We start from the raw sequence: 25,752 nt of genomic DNA, 5'->3' as shown, positions 1-25,752 counted from the left end.
CATGATTCGTGGCGAGATGAACGCAACCATTCACAAGCTCTTTGAAGGATTGAATGCTGCGAGTGCTAACTTACATTTAAACACTCTGCTTTTAACAATTACTGACTGTCTACCCAATGCTAGAATTGATGGTCTTGATTTAGGAACAGCTCTAAAAAGTAGTTCAAATGATTGCTTAAGCAGTGTACTATTGCATCCAGAACAATTCTTACAGATGCTACCAATAATTGAAAGTAAGTTAGATGAGACACCTATTGTGATTTATACTGTTAATTCTTGTAATTTAAATGCTTGCTACAAGTTTACTACAACATAATCTTCAACGACCGAGGAAGAATTAATGATTATTGTTTCTATATCCAATGCCACAGCCAAGTATAATTTTGAAATGTATAAAATTTGTACTTACCCTATCATGTTGCAACAAGCAGGCCTTCATGTCATGTATCAGCTAAAGGACTATTTACTGACCAGTAAGGACCTAAGATATTTTTTAAACTCTAAATAAGCATATGTATATATGTAAATGTAATCATAAGTTAATTTGCTCAGAATCAGCAGTATTTTTAGGTAGTAGTACGTATAGCTGTGAGACAGAATTGTTTATGAATAATCCTCCACAAGATGATTGCCAAAGGAAGTTTATGCATCCGTAACAGCCATTTCTTAAATGATGATCTGAAGGTATAATTTATTCTTTCAATTCACTCTCAATGTCACATTTATATGTAAAACTTCGGGTACGCCTGATCAACCTTTCACACTCAAACTAAACGGTAGTGGATCAATTTTAAATGTCACTCACTGTGATTTATCATGTGATCTGTTTGATATGCCTTCTGTATTACCAACTACTTTTCATGCAACTGCAAAGCTCCCATTAATGAGAATTTTACCAGTTTACTATAAGAAACCATACATACTAACATATGCAAACCATTCTCTGACCAGTTTCCCAATGGATAATGATTTAATTATGGATATCCTAGAAGATATAATGACTACTAAAAATGAGTTAACTTCATTCAAGCACCAAATAGCTACTAAGTCTTTTGACTCTACAAGCACTGTTCACCCATACTTAATTGTCAGTATTGCGTTGTTCTTACTTTTATTGATTTGTCTTGTTTCTACTGCACACGTCATATTATAAGATGCAATTTTATAAGACCACTCATCAGTACCAGTAATTACTGTGTCTGCAAAACGAGATAAATATTGCTATGTCTTCCGATACCGGGGCTGACAAAACTAAAGTCATGATGGCCAGCTGGTCGTGTTGAGCCACATTTGGTAGCTCATCTTCTTTGGGGGGTACGGTGTAAGGGTTACAGTCTTGGATGCAGCCATCAAGTGCAGGTATGAGTGCGAGCTGGCGTTATTGTGGAATGAGGACAAACTTCGCTGTCAGTATACACCAGCCGTGGAGCGGCTCCCCACAAGCAGTAGTAATGTTGCGTCGCTGGCCACCTGCACAGGCAAAACTGTTTCCAATGCACGTGGTTTTGACACAGAATTTGCCTTTTACAGCTCGCAATGGAGTCTCGACAAATCTGTATTTTTTTGTGGTAGGACATCAGACACAGTTATCACTGTGTCAGTGTAGCAAGCACGTTATTATAAATGTCTTTATAGAAAAAAAGTGGTTATGCTTAACAACTCTTAGTTCGCGTATTTCTGTACCTCATGGACCCAATACCCACAATAATCCTGACAAAAACCAGAGGAGGTTCTCAGCCAAGGATACAAACCTCATAATTGCCTTATACAAACTACTCAACACCAAAAACCTACCATCCTGCTTAGGTGTATTGATAGACAATACCCCAAGCCACCCCTCCATGTGACAAAAGCCCAATAAATGGACCAGTATGCTACTGAGCGGTTAAAATGGCATTACAAGAAGTAGTGAGTCATTACTTTGTTAGGGAAAACATAAGACAATTGTGATCTTTTTGAAGCAACATAAAATGTACAACTTATAAGGTTGGCAAAGAAGTTGTTGAGACTGCAATTAAATGATTATATCTGCAGCTTAGGTTACATAATTTCAAAGATTTAAAAGCACATTTGTTGCCTCTTTCGTTGCTCAGTAGTGTCAGTTGTTTCTTTTTTTCCAATTTAATGAAATCAACTAACTGTTTAACATTTTGTTAGTGTTACGTAAATGTGAAAAACTAAAAATTTATCAGGTTATGGGTCCAGGTTTTTTTAAAAACTGAATTTGTAATAAAATACCTAGCCATGAGTGGCCTCTCACCTACAAGTTTTTCAAGATGGCAACTGAAGAGAGAAAACATTTTACTCCTTTACTCGATGGAACAAATTTCAACAACTGGAAATTCAGGGTGGAAACTCTTCAAGGAAGTGGAACTCTTCCTATTTGTGCCAGTGAATTATTTCACAATAGTGTAATCTATGGACAGAGACGGAGACACGCAGCATGCCACAAAGGAAACATGACAGGCAGAACTGTCTAAACAATATTGCAAACTTATGTCTCATTGAACGCACTGCCGACTGTCACTTGGAATATGTGACGGTGAAAGTAACCCCCTTTTGATATATGTGCATTTCTGTGCAATACATTAGAGAGAGAAGGAATTATTAGTCAACTTTTGCTGAGAAAGCACTCAATTATGAAATACAATGCAATAAGTAATACAATAGTCAATCACTTTCTGAAAGTTTGATAAATTGATTCGAGATACACATTCAATTGGAGCTACTGTTAAAAATGGCATTATGTGCCATCTACTTTTAAAGATGCCTGCAGAATACATTGTGGTGGTCTCTTGCAGTTGAAACGTTGTCTATGAAATACTTGATGCTAAGCTTCGTGGAATATAGGCTATTATGAAGAGTCTAGGTGGAAGGGAGTCATTGGGAAAAACAAAAATTATTACACAGCACCTCCTATAGCTTTCCAAACTCAAAAAAAAAAAAGATTCATCAGATGCCAGCAAAACAAGAAATCAGCAAGGTACTTTGATGAACTCATTCAACTTTACTTGTGATCCTTGTGGAAAGCCTGGTCACAAAAGCACTAACTGCTGACACGGAGCCAGCAACTCTGTGATCGTAGCTAATGTCAAAGAGGAATATGGTTTTTGTTTTGGAACGTCAAGTGTAGCTCAATCACTGAACAATGTAAACTGATTCTTGAACTCTGGAGCAATGCAACACTTAATTAACAGAAAGATACCTCTCACTAATTAAAAAAAACCTGGAACAACAAATTTAAGTTAAATTAGCTAATTCAGGCATTTTTCTGGGCACTAGAGTAAAAGGAGTAATTAAAGTCCTAGTGTTCTAAAAGGAAAGCAAATTCAGATAACAATTAAAGTCATTTTATCTGCACCTGATCTTAGTTATAATTTGATGTCAGTTACAAAATTGGAAATGAATTGTTTTAGTATCACATTCGGAAAAGCTCAATGTTTAGTTAAAAAGAAAAAACAATTTCCATTGTGAATATGACTGAATCTCAGCTACAAGTTTTTAAATTTTTTGCAATGTTTAACACTTTGGGTCCTGAGCCATTGCGTGCGGGTGTCTACCATAAAGCCTGGCTGATTTTAACTTATTTTAAACTACTACAATTCATTAAAGGTTTCAGTTTATAGCAGTAAAATTACTCTTATTGAATGACCTAGACTTTCTTGTTTAAAACCATACATAATACCTTTCTCTTGACATAATACATACTTTTGTCAAGCATTATTGTTATAACATTGTTTTTGAAAAAAGGAAAAATTGGTCAAAGGTACATTCACTGTATTTTCTAGAAGGAATTTTTGTTATAAAATTGTAATAATGATGGATACCGTATGTCTTATCTGCAGTAACTTCCTGTAACTATTTCAGGATGCAATTTTGCTATTTGTGTGGTAAATTTTGAAGCACGGCATTTTCCACAATGCTACTTTACATTCACTACAATGGTAGCTTGTGTCTTTTCGCCACATTTCTCCAGTCAGTTTTTTTCCTATCAGAGAACACACTACACACTGTTTTTGTTTCTATTTCTTACCTACTTCTGCCTCAATCTTTTCCAGGAAATGATTTACAGTTGATAGTCTTGAGAGTCCAGATGCACCAGGTTGGGGTTCAACATCTTTGCTTTGTGCAAGATCTGCACAGATAACAGTCATGAAGTGAGATGTAAGGTGTTTTCCAGTAACCTTATTATATAATATTCTGGTATTTACATTCACCAATAGTATAATATGGAATGCCAACTTTCTCCACCACTTCACAGTTCGATGTTCAAATGCGCCGTATGACAATCACTGATCTGATAAGTCAACAACCAAACTTGTTTTTATTGTAGTCCACTACACAGGCTGGCTTTGACTTCTCTCTTCCTCTCTGATCAGTGAAAGTGACGATCTCAGCAGTGTGTCTTGTACATATCATATGCACACTTCTTTTCCTTTACGCCTGAAAATAAGTTCACCTCGCTGAAGGTTCGGATCTTTTATAGCACGAGGCAATGCCTGCCAAGACTTTCTTGTTGTTCCCACAAGAGCAGTTTTTGCAGCTTCCAGTTCTGAAGCAAGTATTGGACTTGTGTAGAATCTGTCCGTAAACAAAGTGTAGCCTTTTCGTGACAGATTTGCAAGCAATGTCTTTACCAGAGTCACTGTGTCAGACCTTTCACCCGAGTAAACAGAGAAATTCCAGAAGTAACCAGTGCCATATTTGGATAACATGTACAGTTTGATACTGTATTTATTTGGTTTTTGGGGCATGTACTGTTTGAAATACACACGACCTCAAAATTTACACATGCCTTCATCTATTGTAATTTTTTGAGATAGTGTATACGCATGCTGGAAATTAGCACACACATTATCTAGGATGGGTCTCACCTTGTGCAGTGGGTCATAGCAAGTTTCTCCTTTCCTCTTAGCTAGGGAATTATCACTAATGTGGAAGTTTCTCAAAATAGAAAGAAATCTGTCACGGCTCAAGATGTTTGGACAGAAATTACACGAAACAACAAGGTTCTCGGACCAGTGCTCTCGTATACATGGCCTCACACTTACACACAGATTGACTACAATTGCCAGAAACTTCCTTATTTCCATAAGTATAACTCCTTTCCACTTTGATAATGAGCAGGTGGGTGAAAGGGAATTTGTGCTTCGTAATTTCCTGATGCATTGTTCAGCATACAGAATAGTTTGTTCCTTTGTATGTTTCACCATACTGTCTGTCAGGAAAGATGAGAAAAATTCAAGAGGTGCACTGTTCTGGTCTAAACTGACAACATTGCATATTCCAGATTGTCGTGAGAATAGATCGATATCTGGTGCACGATCAGTAGTCGTCCAACCTTCCTCAGAATCGGTGCGATGCGCAGGTCTCGGATCCTCCTTGCCGTCAGTCTCGCTCGTTCTTCAGGCACAATATCAATGGGATTACTTGCTGCTGAAGTGCATGGATACCTGCTCTCCTCTTCTGAATCTATCAGAAGAGTAATATTTGCAAATAAAATCATCATTACTGAGTGTTTTATCAGTGAAAATCTGAACAAAAATTATACATGTTTTGTTGTCAGAATTCTTTACCTGAACTGCCAACTTCTTCTTGAACATAGTCCACATCATCATCATCAGAGTCATCTACAATATCTTCCTCTGACAAATCAATGTCACTTTCTTCTAAATCACGATGTAACTTGCGAGCAATTTCTTCGTCCGTCACGCCACGCTTCGCCATGTTGACGCTACTGAGACCGCGCAGGAAAAAAATCGGCGCTCACAAAAAACGACAAATGAAAAGGGAAACACACCCTTCCACAGCATGCCCACACCACCTAGTGACCAATACTTGAACTACAGTCCATGCAGTGCCTCCCAGACAAGTGGGAGCCATAAGAACAAACAAAGGAAGGAAGGGGAAGAACAAGAACTCACACCCGTAAAATTACGGGCGCCAGACTTGCGGGCAGGCTGCGCACGCCCGTATTTTACAGGTGTCGGCGCCTAAGTGTTAAAGCTTTGTCAGCTGCTTCAGCTCAAAGTAATGCGGAACTGTGGCAAAGCAGATAGGGCATTTGAGTTATGATAGCATTAAACACCTTCAGTCACAATTTGATGGTATGGAACAGGACACTTCAATCCCCACGGAATGACATTCAGAACCTGCCAAGGAAAACAATCACAGCTGTGATACTCTCAGACTAGGAAACATGTCATCAGACCTCTTGAGCTGATCACAGTGACCTGTGTGGGATATCATGGGAATCATTTGGCAGTATGTAGTCACTTGGATTGATGACTCAACATTTTTCACAGTGGCCTACACATTGGAATCTAAGTGTAGCTGAAGATGTTTCATGCCATGGCTACAGATCATTTCAACTTGAAGATCAGCACACTGTGCTGTGACTGTGGTCATGACTGCATATTGAACAAGTTGAAGCAATTTTTTGGAGAACAAGAAATAGGGTTTGAGTTTAAAATCGGATACGCTCCTCAGCAAAATGTGAAAAAGCTCTCTGTTTCTTACTTCAATGTGAATTAAAGTAGACATTCTAGTCAGCAGCTGTTTGCACTCCCATATACCTCCAAGTCCTACAGCGGCTTTGGAAGGAAATGTTCCTGCAGCTTTGTGGTACAATGAGAAAGCTGACTTGAGTAACCTGAAGGTATCTGGATGTATTGCCTATCTCCTGGTACCATAGGAATTGAGAGAGGGGAAGTCTGACCTTGAAGTGCTACATTACTGGTAATTGTCCTAACGGCTAAGACTTTGGTGTCCAGAGGCAGGAAAAACAGTCACAGGAAGGAACATTGTTCCCCGTGAAGGAAGATCTGACCTTAAAAGCATACCAATTGAGGACTGGATTCGAGAACCTGTGCAGGAATTGACCACTGATGAAGAGTAAACTGAAAAGGAAGCTGTTAGACATTCTACCAGGAAGAGGAACCCTCCAGTTGAATATGCTGTTCTTGCACTGAATGCTGAATCATTTGTCGAAGACATACCAAAAAGCTACAAGGAAATTGCTACTTGTGAAGATAAGATCTCCTACAAAGGAAAACAAGACTTGGCTCTTTGTTAAATTACCCCCTGGAACAAAGGCCATCAGCAGTAAGTGGGTGTTCAGACTGATGGGCAAGGATGTAAATATCATAAGCAACAAGGCTGGACTTGTGGCTGAAGGATGTTCACAGAAAAAGGGGTTTGACTACAAGGAAATATATGCACCAGTGGCTCAGCTTGCAACTGTTAGAATGATGCTAGTTGTTACAATCCAACAAGGAATGGTTCTGCAACAATCTGATGTTGCCGAGGCTTTTCTTCATTTATTGCTCAAGGAAGAAATGTACATGTTATTCCTGAAGGAGTGGCTTTTCCTGAAGATCTGAAAGACGTAACTGGTTTGGTTTGCAGTTGACAGAGGTCTTTATATGGCTTAAAGCAAGCACCAGTAACATGGCATCATTCTATTCACACATTTTTTATCTCTGTAAGATTCACTCAGTCAGAAGCAGATAACTGTCTTTACTATACAATTTTAAAGGAACTTGTCATTTCCATAGTGCTCTATGTTGATGACATTCTGACAGCAGTAAATAATAGAGAGGAAATAGACAGACTGAAATTTACATTAAAATAGATGTTTAAAATAAAGATATTGGGAGAACCACAATCATTCTTGGTAATCGAGGTTTCAAGGAAAAAAGGAGAAATGTATTGACCAACCGTCATATTTGAAGAAGTTTCCACAACGATTCAACATTCAAGATGTAATCCAGTAAAGACAACTACAGAAGTCAAACTGCAAATTTTTGCGCTGTGGTCAAAAATTCTTGAGCAGATAACAAACAATCCATCAGAAGAACACTGTAGATGCTTGAAAAAGAGTTTTGAGGTATATCAAAGGAAACAATAATATGAAACTACATCATAAAAAAGGAACTCATGAAGTTCTTCCAGCCTATGCTGATGCAAACTGGAACAAAATGGCAGACAAGATCTATCTTACATTATTTGTTAGGCCTACAATTTTTTGGAAACACGATGTGTTTGGCAACATAGAAACTTACTAGTGTTGCTCTGTCCTCTACAGAGGCAGAATGTATAGCTCTGGCAACAGCTGCTGCCGAGTTACTCTGCCTGAAATACTTGCTGTCCAGCAGTAATCAAATTCCATTCCAGTTACCAGTTTGTGTATCCGGGGGGTGGAGGGAGGGATGGGGGGGTGACGGGGTGGGGTGGGGGGGTACGTCATTGAGGCACATTAAAGTTATATTTAACTTCATGCATCAACTTCATCACCACCAAAGCAAGTTTATTTGGAGAACTCCTGGATCCATCGCTTTGAGAAGCTTGTTGGGTATATCTTAGTTTTTGTTAATCTTAAATGTAATATCATTGAACTGAGGAGAGGTGGTGAGACTGCAATTTAATGATTATGTCTGCCATTTATGTTTAGTAATTTCAACAATTTAAAAGCACACTCGTCGTTTTTTATTGCTTCAGCTGTTTCAGGTTCTCCTTCCTTCAATATAATAAAATCAACTAAATGTTTTAAAATTTTCCGAGTGTTATTTAAGTTTATGAAACTGAAAATTTATCAGAACTTAATAAAATCACTCAACGAAAATCATGGAAGAAGGTGTCCTAACCTAAATCAAGAGTAAGAACTCCCAGAAACAAGCCATATACTGCAGATTTAGTCACTGATTTACAATCTCTTCAAAATGATATATAGCCTGCTGATGTTGAGGAGTGGTTAGCAGAAGGTGACATCGCTGCTGTCATCAATGGAGAGGATCAGGACATCATTCTTGTTTTGCAGCAGCCTTATATTGAGCAAGAGGAATCAGATGATGAAGGAAAGGAAGAAGAAAAGATCAGCCAATCTGCATCAAAGGATGCATTAGAGACTTCATGAATATACTGTAGCAAATAAGTGAAATATGCTGCCACGAATTCAGGGTTTAAGAAATTGACACACACACACACACACACACACACACACACACACACACACACAAAACTTTACACTAAGTGGCTTTTCAATGTGTACGGTTTTGTTTTCTTTTCTCTTTATTAGAAATTTAATTCCTTTACTTAATTTTATTATGAAACGGAAAGTTGCCACTCACCATATGATGGAGATGCTGAGTCACAGATAGGCACAACAAAAAGACTGTCACAAATAAAGCCTTCATCAAAAACAGACCACACACACACACACACACACACACACACACACACACACACACACACACACACACACAAAATAGTTGCCTGAGACTGCAGTCAGTCAGCCAGTGTGTGTGTGTGTGTGTGTGTGTGTGTGTGTGTGTGTGTGTGTGTGTGTGTGTCATCTATTTTTGATGAAGGCTTTATTTGTGATAGTCTTTTTGTTGTGCCTATCTGTGACAACTTTCCTTTTCATAATATTGTTACATTCCATCCTGGATTTCCCATTGTCTGATTTTAGTTAATTTTGATTTATTACATTGTTTTGAGATCTATAAGTGACTTGTTCCATTCACCTTTGATTAAGCAATATTTTTAGCATATTTAGCACCTTATGGTTCCAAAAGCGACAGTTAATCGAGATTCTACTGCAATTACACTGAAGGAACTGACAAATGCAATATTAGGATTCTATCAACAATGAAATACTCAACTCTATGAAACACACTAACCTGGTGCACTTTATTGATAATCGATCTTTTATCCTCCTCCATCTCAGCATTTCCTTGAAAGTCAGAAACCTTGAGGTAATCCTCAAGTAGATTTTCTTCAGGAAATATTTTGGGCAACACAAACCTTAGCAATGCCCACAATTCATTAATATCATTCTGTAAAGGTGTTCCAGTCAATAAAAGTCTACTGCGGCTTCTGTGGAATTTTAGGGTGCTGAAATGCAAGAAATAGTAAATTGTACATTTTTAGACATCAAGAACAAGTACAAATGATTCCAGAGCACTTCTAGATACCATTCTGAAAATGGAATATTACCTTGTAATGGTCGAACAATTGTTGACTGAGCAGGTCACGTTTCATTACAATATAACTACACAATGAACCTCACAGTACTGAAAAATACATATCTAATAAGGAAATGTGATTCCTAATAACTTACAATATAGAGTACAGCATTATTTAAATATCTCACCAATTCTTGCACCAAGCACTGATAATCTGGAAGAAATCTAGGATTTCCAAACAGTTCTGCTATATATTTTAAAATTGTAACAGTCGGAAAATAGCCTCAATGTAACAAAATTAGCTCCATTATACACTTTGTTAATAGTGATCATCTTAACTCAATTTTTTTAAATAAATATGTCTGACACTGCTTCCTCTCTCTTGAAGAGGATATATTGGATTTTCTTTTCACAGAACCTCATATGCCATCTAATTTCCTTGTTTACTAACTGATAAAGTGAAAATGTACTGACAGCTTCCTGAAGTCAGTAATTCTATTTACAGTGTACTGGATGCGGAGAGAGACTGAAGTGAGTTTAATTCTGCATGACTGCTGTTTGAGAACTTTTGTCTATTCCTAACGGGGAGCAACTCTGTTGCCCGCCCCTCCCCCCCCCCCCCCCCCTCCTCCCATCAGCATCACAATAAATTCCTCCTAACAACAGAGTGTTAATAGGTTGCTGTGTAAGTTCATAGTGTTTTTCCAGAAGCTTATTAAATTCTATCCACATAACAGACACATTAAGCATCAATAATATATTCTCCTTCATTATTTACAACAGTGTGCCAACACTGGAGTAACTGTTAGATTCCGCAATTGTACAAGACACGTGGTTTTGAGGCGAAGAACTCATCAAACCGTGTTCGGAGCACATTTTCATCCGGAAAGAAAGTTCCTCAGAGATTCTTCAATGAATAATGGAAAAGGTGAAAATCTGAGGGCACAAGATCAGGTGAATAAAGTGTGTGCATAATGACTTTCTCAAACCAATTCCTGTATAGTGTTTTTGGTCAGTCTAGCAGAATGCAGGCGGGCATTCTCACGGAGTAGCATCACTTCACAGTAATCTGGGTCTTTGTTCTTGGGATTATGTGCTAGACATCTCAGTTGTTACACCTCAGAGAAGCAATTTGTAGTAAACCAAACCGTCGCTGTGCCACCAGATGCATATCGTCATCATCTTTGAGTGCACACAGGTCTCTCAGAGGGGAGTTGCTAACTTGTTTGTGGTCAACCATTCCTTTCTTTATCTTATGTGGACATAAAGACACCATTTTTTGGAAAGACCTTTGATGAAATAAGGAGAAGTTTTGAAAGATCTTTGATGTGCAGCAACATATACGCTGCGTATTTTTGTATTACAAAAGTATAAATTCAAATTGCACCAAACACAGCACGTTAGTTTCCGAGTTGAAATCGAGATTGCGATGCCCTTTTGTAAACCAATCATATCTGGCCAGCCGATGACAGCAAATATTCTGAGCATAGAACACCTGTTGTAAGCAACCAAAAGCCAGATAACTATTATGTAACGCGAACACACCATAAGGAAAAGTTAATGGTTCATGCTAGCATACATAGTGTAGCTACAAGAAAAGCTAAGCTTTCACATACAATATTGGCCTCCAAGATTAAAAAGCTACAAGAGAGGCTAATCTTTTTGTGTATGTGTTATACTTTAAGATACATCACACAAATGTTCCAGAAAATTTAAAATCTGGGCTCAAAATTCTTCTAAGTGGCTTGTCCTCAGCGTTCAGTTTTAAACGAGGCCCAATGCCCAGTGATTTAAGAAATTCATCCCACTTTCTCACAAGTAACACAATTCATCTTGTGCAAAAGGAAATTTACTTTGAAAATAACACTTTTCAAACCACCATTCGCAATACTATCCCGAGACTGTTAGGAACAGGTTTGATTTAGCAGTTGCCAAAGAGCACCAGAAAACAGGCATTATTGCGCGTGCATAGTTGCAGTGATGTAGGAAGCCTGCATGTTCGTATGCATAAAGCATTAAGAGATCTTACATTATGCCATAAAAGAAACAGGACATCAGAGGATACTCCAAGAGCATTGGACTTTTGTAAGCCATACCAAAGTGCATAATTCGGCTTAAAATGCACACTGGTTTGACCAGATTCACAATGAAGTAGGTCCCACCTGATATTAAGCTTTACAGTGTGGTTTTTGGGATGTAAATTTTCTTGGAGTACCAGTACTGTACTATCTAATGTTTGGGTCTTTATTATGGCAAAATGGTATACATGGCAGAAGATGAAAATGTGCACTTGAAATACAGCGAACAATTGGAACTAGCCAATACTGTGGAATGAAACACTTGGTTTCAAAATGGTTCAAATGGCTCTGAGCACTATGGGACTTAACTTCTGAGGTCATCAGTCCCCTAGAACTTAGAACTACTTAAACCTAACTAACCTAAGGACATCACACACATCCATGCCCGAGGCAGGATTCGAACCTGCAACCATAGGGCTTGCGCAGTTCCAGGCTGTAGTGCCTAGAATGCTCGACGACTCCAGCCGGCCACTTAGTTTCAAATAAATTGACTGCCTCAGCGGAAAAGATTAATAAAGCCAAATTTCTTTAGCATTGTTCTGCAAGGCAATTAATGCTTGGCTGCTAAGAACTTGGAAATAAAACAAAATAAAATCAGAAAACTGAAACTAATAATATATTTTTGCCTTCCTTAATTATGTGGATTTATTTTAATTCACTTGATAGCTCCCGGCCACAGAAATCTGTTTTGTTTTCATTTGACGTAGGAGCTGTAAACGAAGAGGAAACAGTGAAATCACTTAACGCAAACACTGGTCATGTGGAGACTACCACCCTCCCTAGTATAACTCAGACAACTCTGTGCATGCGCGAATCTGGTAGCTAGGGTGAGCGAGAAAAATTTTTCTCATTATGATCTGGCTGCTTGTTGCTACTGCCGATACAGCTAACAGCCACACGTCAAGTAGCCAGAAGTGGGAGACTGCACTGCTCATATGCGAGTCAACTGCGCATGTGGTGGTGGTGGTGGTCATGGCGGCGGTGGTTAGTGTTTAACATCCCGTCAACAACGAGGTCATTAGAGATGGCGCGCAAGCTCGGGTTGGGGAAGGATTGGGAAGGAAATCGGCCGTGCCCTTTCAAAGGAACCATCCCGGCATTTGCCTGAAACGATTTAGGGAAATCACGGAAAATCTAAATCAGGATGGCTGGAGACGGGATTGAACCGTCGTCCACTGTTGAGCGCCCATATCCACCATATCCATCCATCCATGAACCGTCGTTCTCCCGAATCCGAGTCCAGTAAACTGCGCATGTGCATTAGCCCGCTGGCAACTGCTCAAATGGACCTAATGTAAACAGTTGTGACGTCACTCTCATAGAAAGCAGTTTACATTTATGAAATATTACATAGTCTTCGCCCAATTTGACATATTTTTGCTGTTTGCAGAGGCTTGTGCGTGCATGGTGATTTGTTGTTGTAAATGGCGCATTTCCTTTGCAACTAAAGTGTTATTTTTTTCTCTCATTTATAATTTATTGCTGCAGTATTATTCTCCATAGCAGTATACAGTAACATTCTTTGTTAGAGAATCGATTTTTACCAGTCAAAATTACAAAAACATAACTAAAATCTAAAATTATGAAAAATTCCCGGGTTTTTCCCGGATTTTCTGGTTGGCCTAAGTCATGTGCACCCTGTATCATGATAATGATAAGATTGCTACTCATCACACAATGGAGATGTTGACTCACAAACAGGCACAACAAAAAGAATATTCAAGTAAGCTTTCGGCCAAAAGGACTTCTGAATTATATTCAAATGCTGCTCACACACACAATACTGTCTCAGGCTGCCAAGATTAGACAGCAAGCAACTGTTCATGATGGGAGAAGCAATCTGAGTGATGGGAACAAGAAGAAGGTTGCAGAAGGGAGGAGGGAGGGGGGGGGGGGATAACAGGGTACGTGTGGGCAATAGTAAAGTGCTGCTTGAGGAAGCATACAGGGATGTGGTGGGGAGGGAGCAGGGGAAAGGAGGTAAGTAGAAACGGCTGCGGATGTGGTTGGAATAAAGGGCTGTATAGGGCTCGAGTGGGACCAGGGAAGTGGATAGGAGGGTAAAGGACAATGACAGGGTTAAAGGAATATAGGACATATTGCATGGAGAGTTCCCACCTGTGCAAATCAGAAAAGCTGGCATTGGTAAAAAGGATCCCCAGATGGCATGGGCTGTGGAGCAGTCACTACAATTAAGACCGTTGAGTTGGGCAGCACATGCTCAGCAACTGGGTGGTGCAGCTGTTTCTTGGTGACAGTCTGACAGCACCCATTCATATAACAGACCGTGTGTTGGTTGTCGTGCCTACATAGCATGCAGCACAATGATGGTAGCTTAATTAATAGATCACACACCTCCTTTCACAGACAGTCCTACCTTTGATGGGATAGGTGATTCTTGTGATCAGACTGCACTAGGTAGTGGTATGAGGATGTATGTAACAGGTCTTGCATCTATGTCTACTACAGGGATATGACCCACGACGCAAGAGGTTGAGACCAAGTGTTGTGCAGAGATGGAGTAGGATATTGTGTAGATTTGGTGGGTGGCAGAATACCACCGTGGGAAAGGTGGTAAGGAGTTGTATCAGTGGAGAGGTATCAGGCCACAAAGTAACAGTTTTTTTTTTCCCCTTAAAAAAAATTGCTGTACAGATCCAACTTCCTGAACTCTCTCAGACGAAGAAGCAAGGAAGAGAAGGACATTCATTATTTCAGTGCATGATGAGACATAGTTGAAACCCTAGCAGACAATGTGATTCAGTTGTTCCAAGCCTGGATGGTACTGAGTCATGAGGGGAATGCTCCTCTGTGGCCAAACAGTGGGACTCTGGGAGGTGGCAGGTGACAGGAGACATAATACATGGAAGATTTGTTTCTGTTTAGGGTTTGGAGTGTAGTAACTGTCTGCGAAGGCCTCAGTGAGATCCTTGATATATTTCGAGAGGGACTGCTTGTCACTACAGATGTTAACAGCCATAGGCGGCTAGGCTGTATGGAAGGGACTTCTTGGTATGGAATGGGAGCAGCTGTCAAAGTGGAGGTATTGCGGGTGGTTAGTAGGTCTGATACAGACAGACGTACAGATGTAGCCGTCTTTGAGGTCATGGTCCACATTGAGGAAGGTGGTTCGTTAGCTAGACTTTTAATATGACAACTATTAATAATGCTGTTGAGCACTGAAACTTTTTTTTTTTTTTTTTGATAAATGACAAAAATAAGTTTTCAAAATGTGCCTTCCAAAATAAAGGTTATTCTTTCATCCAGGGGGTTTATTTATGTGCAACGTTTATGTCTATTTACAGGATGTCATTATGTGGTACATTAAAGGTATAAAGTAGGCCACGTTTGAGTGTTAACAATACTTCTTTTGGGTATTGTGTATGTGTATTGCAAAAACTTTTCTACCCCTTTATCATTTCAAAGTTATATTGGGTTTCACTGTTTCTACAGGTAAAAAAGTAGAGAGGTATCAGGCCAGAAAGTAACATATACTACATCCTATGCATCCATACAAGAGCTTAAGCCCAGAGACCGTTCACACTGCACACTGTCTCTAATTTTACAGCATAAGGCAATATCGTGACATATCCTGAGGTGACTCTCCACCTAGCTGACTTTTTCCTCACTCATATAAGAGGCATAACAGCAACACGGTGTAAAATCACCAGTGTATGTATACCTTTCTTCCAAAGTCTATTTTAACTTCTTGCCAGTGTCTACATATTGGAAACAGGGTGTATATGTGGCCAAGGAAAAAAAATTCCCAGATTTCCCGGTCATAATACACTTGCTCCCGGGTGAAGATACAGTTTTTCCTTGTTAAGTGACAGCATACTCTTATTCGGTACTGTAAAACTCATCAATCCTTTGAATGTTTATGGTTTTATATACCAGAGTAGAATTTCCCAGCACTTTAGAAAATAAAACTCAGGGGGGAGAAACACGTTTTGGAAGACCTTTGATGTGCAGCAACATGTACGCTGCATATTTTCGTATTACAAAGGTATAAATTCGAATTCACCAAACACTGCATGTCACTTTCCGAAGCACTGAAATCGAAATTGCAATGCGCTTTTGTAAGCCCGTCATAGCTAATGTCACGTGATTTTGCCAGCTGATGACAGCATAGGACACGTGATGTAGTCAGCAAGTAGCATGAATACACAAATAAGAAAAGTTAATGGTTTAAATTAATATACACAGCATTCACATATAATATTGTGTCTCTAAGATTTATAAGCTGGAAGAGAAGCTAAGCTTTGACATATAATGTTGATCTTGTTCGCACTTGTTACACTTTAAAATACATCACACAAATGTGCCAGTAAAATTTTTAATAACGACGCAAATCTGATCTTCTGGGCTCGAAATTCTTCTAAATGGTCGTCCTCAAAGAGTTGATTTTTAAATGTGAGTCAAATGCTTTGTGATTTAAGAAATTCATCGTACATTCTCGCACACAGCTCATCTTAAGTAAAAGGAAATCTGCTTTGAATGCAACGCTTTTCAAACTATCATTCGTAATATTTTCCCGCGACCTGTTAGAAATAGGTTCGTTTCTGCAGTTTCAAGAGAGCACCAGATAACAAGCGTCACCACGCTTGCGCAGCTACGACGATGCAGGAAGCCCATATGTTCGTACGTGTAAAACATCAAAAGATCTTACATTATGTCATAAAAGAAACAAGACACCAGAGGATACTTCAAGAGCGTTGGAATTTCGTGAACCATATTAAAATGCATAATTTGGCTTAAAATGCACATTCATATGTAATTTTTCTTGGAGTACCAGTACTGCATTATCTCACGTTTGGTTCTTTATTATGGCATAATGCCATATGTGCACTTGAAATGCAGTGAACAGTTGAAACTAGCCAACAGAGTGAAATTAAACACTTAGTTTCAAATAAATTGACTGCCTCAACAGAAAAGATTAATAAAAGCCAAATCTCTTTAGCAAACTGGCAAAAATAACGTCATTGTTCTGTAAGACGACTAATTTTTGACTGTCAGGAAGGTGGAAATAAAATCAAAAACTAATAACTTACTTTAGCCTTCCGTAATAACGTGAATTTATTTTAATTCATTTGATAGTTCCCGGCCACAAAAATCCGTTTTGTTATCACTTAACGTGAGAGCAAAAAATGAAAAGAAAACAACAAAATCACTAAACGTAAACACGGGTCACGTGGAGACGACCCACCTCCCCACCACAACTAAGACTGCTCTGTGCATCAGCCCCAGATTTATTAATTTCCGAACCGGCGCAATATTAAGTACTGGCGCCCAGCCACACTTCTATAACCAGAAGTGGGAGAAAGTACTACTCATATGAGACCCAGCTGCGCATGCGCAAGAGTCCCCCGTAACTGCTCAAACTAATCTAATTGAAACAGTTGTTACGCCACGCTCATCGGAGGCAATTTGTTGTTACAAATCATTGCATAGTCTTCCTAAAGCCTTTCACACACTTTGCTGTTGGCAGACACTTGTATGAGCACTGTCTTGTTGTTGAATATGGTGAATTTCCTTTGAAGCTTAAGTTTTATTTTCTCTCTCTCTCTCTCTCTCTCTCTCTCTCTCTCTCTCTCTCTCTCTCATCCATGTTTTGTTGCTGCAGTATTATTCTGCAGTAGCGGGATACAGTAATATCCTTTGTCAGCGTATTGGTTCTTGCCAGTCAAAATCACAAAAATTTAACAGAAAACTTAAACAATGAAACTTTCCAGAATTTTAAACAATTCCTTGGTTTTTTCCCTGGTTTTCTTCCATATCAAAAAATTCTTGGGTTTTTCCCGGATCTCCCGGTTGTCCCGGGTCATATACACCCTGTGGAAATAAATGTAACTGCAAGACATACATTATTTAAGAAATAAAAATAACAAAATACTGACTAGTTGAGGCACCGAGTCATTGATTGGCACTGAGAATTTTATTAGCTTTTGGATGAATCCTCTTTTAGAACTGTAGAGTGCACATATACATTCAATTTGGCATCTTCCAAGGTCCCTTCTTTGGAATACTGTCATCCATAGTCTCAAAACAGACCTTTATTTAATCAGCCTCACTGTAGACAAAGGCCCCATCAATGTTGTGACAAGCCACAGAGATTACTTGACAAGAAGGCATCCACTGCCTGACACACACCTGCAATCCCTGCCATCCAGTATAGCCTCCAATCCCTATTAAAACCCTTACGTCTATCCCAGAATCTCTCCCCAGAATCCATCAACCTTCTCATACCAACTATAACCCACTTACTCTCGTGAAGGTTGTATCACATTCCATGCAAATGTGCCACGACTTGCGTGGGACAGACTATTAGAACAGTTGAAGATAGATGCAAAGATAAAGATCACCACCAACACACCCAACTCATATAACCAAGTAAATCAGTTGTTGCCAAGCAGTGCCTCAAATTAAATGAAATACTAGGAGACCAGTGTGCTTTCGGGAATATCAGCATGAGACCTGAAAATTGAAAGATCATCAAAGAGTGTAGAAGTCACGAGGAATCAAACTTGTCTAAAAACAGTGATGCAGAATCAACAATAGAGCATACCCCATTAGGAGCCCAGTCAGTGAGTACATTTAAATGCACAACAGTTAGCACCTGTGAAAGACTGGATCACTCATCAAAATATGGAAATAACAGCTCGGCTGTACACCTGGCAGCACAATATTAACACAATAATTCTTTCAGAATAAACTGTCTCACATCACACCAGCACTTATAATTTATTTAACAAATTAGAAAACTTACTTGTAAAGCTTGGACTTCGCATTCTTCAACCTATGACCTTCATCAACAATAATGAACCTCCAGTCGAATTTTGCAAGTATTTGCTCTCTCAAAGCTATATCATAACTTGTCAGAACTACTGGAGTCATATCAGTAGTCAGAACTGTCGTCTTCCGTCTCAGTTTGGGGTACAATGACATGCGTTGATCTTTAGAACCAGCGAATTTCACAACAGGTATCTGTAAATTATAAATTATTAAAAAGCCAGCCAACACTGAAATTTATCTACAATACAGAATGGATACAGACCTAAGTACAGACCTGATCTTAAGCAATACAGGCAAATCACAGAATACCTAAATGTGGATTGCTAAAGGGTGAAATGAAACAAAAGTCTTCCTTAACAATATTTTAGTTGTTACTATCACAAATGGGCTATGACTCAAATACACGACTGGGTTGGTTGATTCAGGAAAGGAAGTCTGCTGTGCCCTTTCAAAGGGACCATCCCGGCATTTTCCTGGAAATATATTGATGAGGAATATACCAGACCTGTAGAGGACAGATACACTTCCACGGGATGAGCTAACAGATTTCTCACAGTGAAGTACCCACACGAGGCATTATGTCAAGATACCATGTGATGGCAGGTTCAGCTGGTTATTGCCCACAAGCAGAACCCAACCCCGTCTTTGGCATAATGTACACTGTTCAAGGCTTTCTGTTATGCTCAATCTATCATGAAAAGCCTGTTACTGATACCAACATTCATACCAACAGAATGTGCTTCTAGAGTTTCTCTTCTAGCACTGAACCACTTCTTCATTGTCCACAGACCTCTGGAAATAATTAAAGAAGCTTCGAACAAACTTCACCAAATTATTACTGAGCTGAAGTCACTGCAGTGACAAGTACGACAACCATCACTTGTGTAAGGAACGGTTTTTCAGTTGTTTCTCCAAATCAAGACATGGATAGAATTGTTAACTTCTTCACATCGCCAGTTATTTCTAAGACAGTCTTATTAATACCACTAAGTTATAAAGGTATTGGTTACTTAGACAAATGAAGTTGATATAAACATCTGTTCTGAAAAAATAAAATTAACTAAACGTGAAAGTGATTCATTTCTTCAGTGTTCTAAGGAATTCAGATTTGGAAAGAACTTACCTTGGGAGCAAACCTCTGGAATTCAGATTCCCAGTTATTTAGAACACTGAGTGGAGTCACAATTAGAAATGGTCCAGAGATATTCTGCTCTAAAAGAAGACAGATAAATGCAATCACTTGCACTGTCTTACCCATACCCATCTCATCTGCCAAGATCCCACTCAGCTCATGATCGTCCAGCACCTTGAAGAAAGTAAGTAGTCATGTAAGTGGCAACACTGAATTTTTAGTAAATGTACACTGGTAACAAATTGCAGACACTTACCTTCATCCATTTTACACCATCTATTTGATGGGGACTTAATGTTCCAATAAACAGTGTCTCATTTTTTAAGGCCTCAGAATTCTGCCTCTACAACAAAACAAAACAATATTTCACACTATTACAGCAATGAAACTTATTACCTAGAATTGTATTTGTTGTCTAATATCTATCAGTCCTCTCTTAGCTACATAAGTAACAGGAACATTTTCAGAGCTGGTGCAAGGAAAGGCACAGGAGAGAACACATCTCAATATCAGAAGCATGGTGAAAAGATCAGTTTTACTAAAACCTAAAGGGACTCGTTATAACATGAGAAACTTTTAACAATGACTGAGCAGCAGGAGGAATAGCACATCTGGATAGTTGGCTTTGCCAACCAAAGGTTACTGTCCCTCACTGCCAGCCGTTCTTCCACAATTGCACAGATCTCTGACATGAAAGTGAAATGACAGTCTATAGGGGAATGGTGCATTGTGTCACGGCAGCTTCCCTGCAAATATCCTGGCAAAAATTACAGTCTGTTAACATGGCCACCTGACTGAAAATCCCGAGAGCTTTTCATCAGTAGTATTATACACTGGGGAAGTCTACATCCATAGAGCAATACCTGTTTCCCCACTGTTGATCACATATGAGTGATCTGGATATTTTCTCTTGTGGGTACATATGTTGCAAAGATAGATATCTCTCTCTCTCTCTCTCTCTCTCTCTCTCTCTCTCTCTCTCTCTCTCTCTCTCTCACTCATTCACACACACAAATGTGTACAGCTGCACTGTGCTGGGCTTTCAGTGTTGTTTTGTGTGCCTGTGTTTTTCTCCTTGGAATATTAGGGGACAGTTGCCCACGCCACTGGGGTAGAAATTAGTCGATGTGAATGCACAAATAGATGGAGTCAGGGACACTATGGAAGAGACATTCTAAAGAACAAGGGGTAATGTGATAGCACCATATAGAGTGACACGCACCGACAGATTTAAATTAAGACCTGAACTTTCTGCCCTAGACTACTGCTTCCCATGTGAACGTATGTTGGTCAGCCAAGTGACTGGAGTGTGGTGCTACCTCAGGTTCACAATATGGATAACACTAAAATAAAGAACAGGATTTGCCATCACATCTCCTTACCTGTAAGACAGCATCCACACCGTGGAAGGCACCCTCTTTTTTCTGTTTCCTACAAGAGATGAAAATATAAAATAAGAAAACTCTGATGAAATTTTTTCTGTCAAATGGTAATAATGCATTGACTGGCAGACAATACAGCAAAAAATATTGAAGTCTACATACAGGAAACTAATTTCGTCATTGTAAAATATTTGCTTTCATTGAAATTTGATGCAAGAGACACAGACCTAGATACACTGACACTGATTATCAAGCTCTCCAAATATTGTGTTCTAGCGTACATAGTCTTTTTTCTTCTGATCTATCTCATTGTTAAATGAAAAGTGATTTGCTAGCCCCCAAGTGAAATATTCAGAAAATCATACAGTAATAATACTTGATACACTACAAGCAAGGAAAATAGTCTAAAAATGCAATCTTTTTTAACTGTGGTTTACTTACTTGGCACACTTCACGAACATTAAGATATTAAATTTTTGATGAGATGAATGACTTAAAAGTGACTGTTTTTGGAAGATTAGGCATCAGATCTCAACATTGTTGTTCTATTGGTGACTAGTAAGAATTAGAATCTGTCCTAATGATATACTAATAGCAGAACGACATCAAGATTTATTTAAGGCCATATTTGTGCGAAACCCATCCATTACGAAAATGGAAGCTATTGTATATGAAACTATTTTACTTAGTTTATTCACTGCCTAGTCAAGAATGTCAATACTTGGATAATTTATTTTTAAATTTACAGTGTAACAGATATTGTATGTTACCAATTAAATTAGTTTATACAAACACAAAATCTATTGTAATATAAATTCTACTTACTCATTTGCTTCAAATATTGCTTTCACAACAGCAGATACTTTCTCAACAATAACAAGAAGCTCATCCAGTTTAGCTACTTGCTCCTTCTGCAACATAAATAATTAAAATTGAAGCTTACTGCCTGAATCTTTACTGGCATTTTAAATAGTTCATGGACTATTCAATCACATTAGGTTAGTTCACAGTACGGGCCAAGGTTTCAGTTTATGAAGAACGTTGTGATGTCCTCCCAAGCATCTTCAGGGTGTATACGTGGACAAGGAAAAAAAAATTCTCGGATTTCGTAGTTAAAAATACACTTTATCCCGGGTGAAAATACAGTTTTCCTTGTTAAGTGACAGTATACTCTTCCTCGGCACTGTAAAACTCATCAATCCTTTGAACGTTTATGGTTTTTATACATCGATGTAGAATTTGCCGGCACTTTAGAAAATGAAACACGGGGGAAAACACGTTTTGAAAGACCTTTGATGAGCAACATCATGTATGCTGCATATTTTTGTATTACAAAGGTATCAATTTAAATTCCACCAAAAAATGCATGTCGCTTTCCGAAACATTGAAATTGAGACTGCGATGCACTTTTGTAAGACAGTCATAGCTCATTCACATGATCTCGCCAACTCATGACAGAGTAGTACACGTGATGAAGTAAGCAAATAGCAAGATCACTTAAGTAGCATGAATACATAAATAAGAAAAGTTAATGGTTTAAATTAATATACACAGCATTCACATATAATATTGTTCTCTAAGATTTATAAGCTGGAAGAGAAGCTAAGCTTCTACATATAATGTTGATCTTTTTCACACCGCACTTGCACAGCTACTACGATGCAGGAAGCCCATATGTTCGTACGTGTAAAACATCAAAAGATCTTACATTATGTCATAAAAGAAACAAGACACCAGAGGATACTTCAAGAGCGTTGGAATTTCGTGAACCATACTAAAATGCATAATTTGGCTTAAAATGCACATTCATATGTAATTTTTCTTGGAGTACCAGTACTGCATTATCTCATGTTTGGTTCTTTATTATGGATAATGCCATACGTGCACTTGAATGCAATGAACAGTTGAAACTGGCCAATAGAGTGAAATTAAACACTTAGTTTCATATAATTTGACTGCCTCGGTAGCAAGGATTAATAAAAGCCAAATCTCTTTAGCAAACCGGCAAAATAACTTCAATGTTCTATAAAGCGATTAATGCTTCACTGTCAGAAAGGTGGAAATACAATCTGAAACTATTAACATATTTTAGCCTACCGCAATTACGCGAACGTATTTTAATTCATTTGATAGCTCCCAGCCACAAAAATCCGTTTTGTTATCATTTAACGTGAGAGCAATAAAAGAAGAGGAAACAACAAAATCACTGAACGTAATCACAGGTCACGTGGAGACGACCCACCTCCCCACAACAACTCTGACTGCTCTGTGCATCAGTTCCGGATGGACGAACAGGGGCAATATTAACCTAGTAAGTACCAGTGTCCTATTTTGAGGACAGAGCACATATTTATTTATAAATACACAATAAATTATTAATTTGCAACTATTACTGTTCTACATCAGTTGCAGATGCTTTTTACAACAAATGTATGCTTACAGGAAATTAAAAGCAATAAATCCTACCATTAATTGAATACTGAATGCTAAGGCACACTTTTCGTTATTACAGGTAGTTACTTTATCGACAATTTAGTAATATTTGAAATATGTGGCAAAGATCTTTGAGATTATTTGTAGTCGTGTCTTTTAAACTACTTGCATTGTTAGCTCAATTTGTGTTATATTCATTGTTTTCCATTGTTATAAAATTTGGTGTACTCAAAATACGACACTGGGACTTGGTGTTAACAAAATTCTGCTACTGCTGATGTATTTTCTTTTCAGAACGTGGTAATTTTAGCAGATTTTGTTGCCAAGGTAGGTAACGACCCCTCTTTTTTTTATATACAGGATATGCAGTTACTTTGAAATTTACCATGTATTATGTAAGTATATTTATGAATACGTTACCCCATTAGTAAATAATACAGTTCCAGATGGACAGAGGTATTTACACATTCCCTTTTCTGTAGTTTGTGCTAATGTATTATTCTTTCATTTCACTTGATTTTATTCCATTTTATTTCATTTCATTTTATATAGATTATAATGGCCTTCAGATGAGATAGATACCTCACTAACGAAGAAATAGAAAAAATAATAAACAGTGACACATTCTATAATGCGGTGTCAGATGATCAGGACCATATTGATATCACCATATGTCCTCCTAAAGTAGACTGTATGACTTACAAAGAAGAAGGTCTAGACGATGTTACCGGAACCGTGGAAGTCTCAGATGTTCCAGGGGCTATTGAATTACATTATGTTGCATCAGACAATAACAAAGAAACTGTATATAAAACATCACTGCCAAGTACATCCCAAGTTTCCAGATGTAAATCGAAGGAGAGACGTCTTATTGATGAGAAAAGCAATTGGAAAAAAGACACCTTCAGTTTATACAAAGCTGTGAGAAACTAGTGATCATGACATCAGCAGAAAGAGAGAGGAATTTAAGGAACAACTTTCTTCCTTGACTCCGAAGGAGATGTTCAAAGAACTGATGAATGAAAACATATACATTATCATAGTTAAAGAAACTGTGAGATAAAAAGTAAATAGAAAGAATATGCAGGATTTTAGCCTCACAGTTGAAGAAGTGAAGGTCTTTGTCGAATTTCTTCTTTTTGCTGGCTACCATAAGCTCTCTTTTCAGTAGTTGCAGGGGCAACTGTTTGGATGATTGACTGATCTGGCCTTGTAACACTAACCAAAACAGCCTTGCTGTGCTGGTACTGCAAACTGCTGAAAGCAAGGGGAAACTACAGCTGTAATTTTTCCAGAGGGCATGCAGCTTTACTGTATGGTTAAATGATGATGGCGTCCTCCTGGGTAAAATGTTCCAGAGGTAAAATAGTCCCCCATTCGGATTTCCGGGCGGGGACTACTCAGGAAAACGTCGACGTCAGGAGAAAAAAAACTGGCATTCTACGGATTGGAGCGTGGAATGTCAGATGCCTTAATCGAGCACGTAGGTTAGAAAATTTAAAAAGGGAAATGGATAGGTTAATGTTAGATATAGTGGGAATTAGTGAAGTTCGGTGGCAGGAGGAACAAGACTTTTGGTCTGGAGACCACAGGGTTATTAATACAAAGTCAAATAGGGGTAATGCAGCAGTTGGTTTAATAATGAATAGAAAAATAGGAGAGCAGGTAAGCTAATAGAAACAGCATAGTGAATGCATTATTGTGGCCAAGATAGACACGAAGCCCACACCTACTACAGTAGTACAAGTCTATAAGCCAACTAGCTCTGCAGATGAAGAAATTAAAGAAATGTATAATGAAATAAAAGAAATTATTCAGATAGTGAAGGAAGATGAAAATTTAATAGTCATGGATGACAGGAATTCGGTAATAGGAAAAGAGAGAGAAGGAAACGTAGTAGGTGAATATGGATTGGAGCTAAGAAATGAAAGAGGAAGCTGCCTGATAGAATTCTGCACAGAGCACAACTT

The 25,752-nt window shown here is 38.5% G+C and overlaps 2 protein-coding genes across 3 annotated transcripts in view; both read right to left on the bottom strand.

Annotated features, from left to right (window-relative positions):
• LOC126278353 (uncharacterized) overlaps positions 1-25,752 on the bottom strand; it is a 138,950-nt gene that overhangs the window by 77,762 nt on the left and 35,436 nt on the right. For both annotated transcript variants that reach the window (XM_049978408.1, XM_049978409.1), the window contains exons 7-12: positions 22,175-22,260; positions 21,350-21,398; positions 20,224-20,310; positions 19,959-20,141; positions 18,810-19,027; positions 9,681-9,894 (exon numbers count right to left, since the gene is read on the bottom strand). In XM_049978408.1, coding sequence (XP_049834365.1) covers positions 9,681-9,894; positions 18,810-19,027; positions 19,959-20,141; positions 20,224-20,310; positions 21,350-21,398; positions 22,175-22,260 — 837 coding nt within the window. The remainder of the gene's footprint in view (positions 1-9,680; positions 9,895-18,809; positions 19,028-19,958; positions 20,142-20,223; positions 20,311-21,349; positions 21,399-22,174; positions 22,261-25,752) is intronic.
• Positions 5,224-5,928, bottom strand: LOC126278354 (uncharacterized). The gene is made up of 2 exons (XM_049978410.1): positions 5,577-5,928; positions 5,224-5,472 (listed from the first exon to the last, which is right to left on the bottom strand). The coding sequence occupies exons 1-2, from the start codon at positions 5,725-5,727 to the stop codon at positions 5,264-5,266; spliced, it is 360 nt and encodes a 119-aa protein (XP_049834367.1). The 5' UTR covers positions 5,728-5,928; the 3' UTR covers positions 5,224-5,263.

This window comes from Schistocerca gregaria, chromosome 6, assembly GCF_023897955.1.
Source record: "Schistocerca gregaria isolate iqSchGreg1 chromosome 6, iqSchGreg1.2, whole genome shotgun sequence".
Classification (NCBI taxonomy): Eukaryota; Metazoa; Arthropoda; class Insecta; order Orthoptera; family Acrididae; genus Schistocerca; species Schistocerca gregaria.
This window is presented reverse-complemented; position numbering and strand designations above follow the sequence as displayed.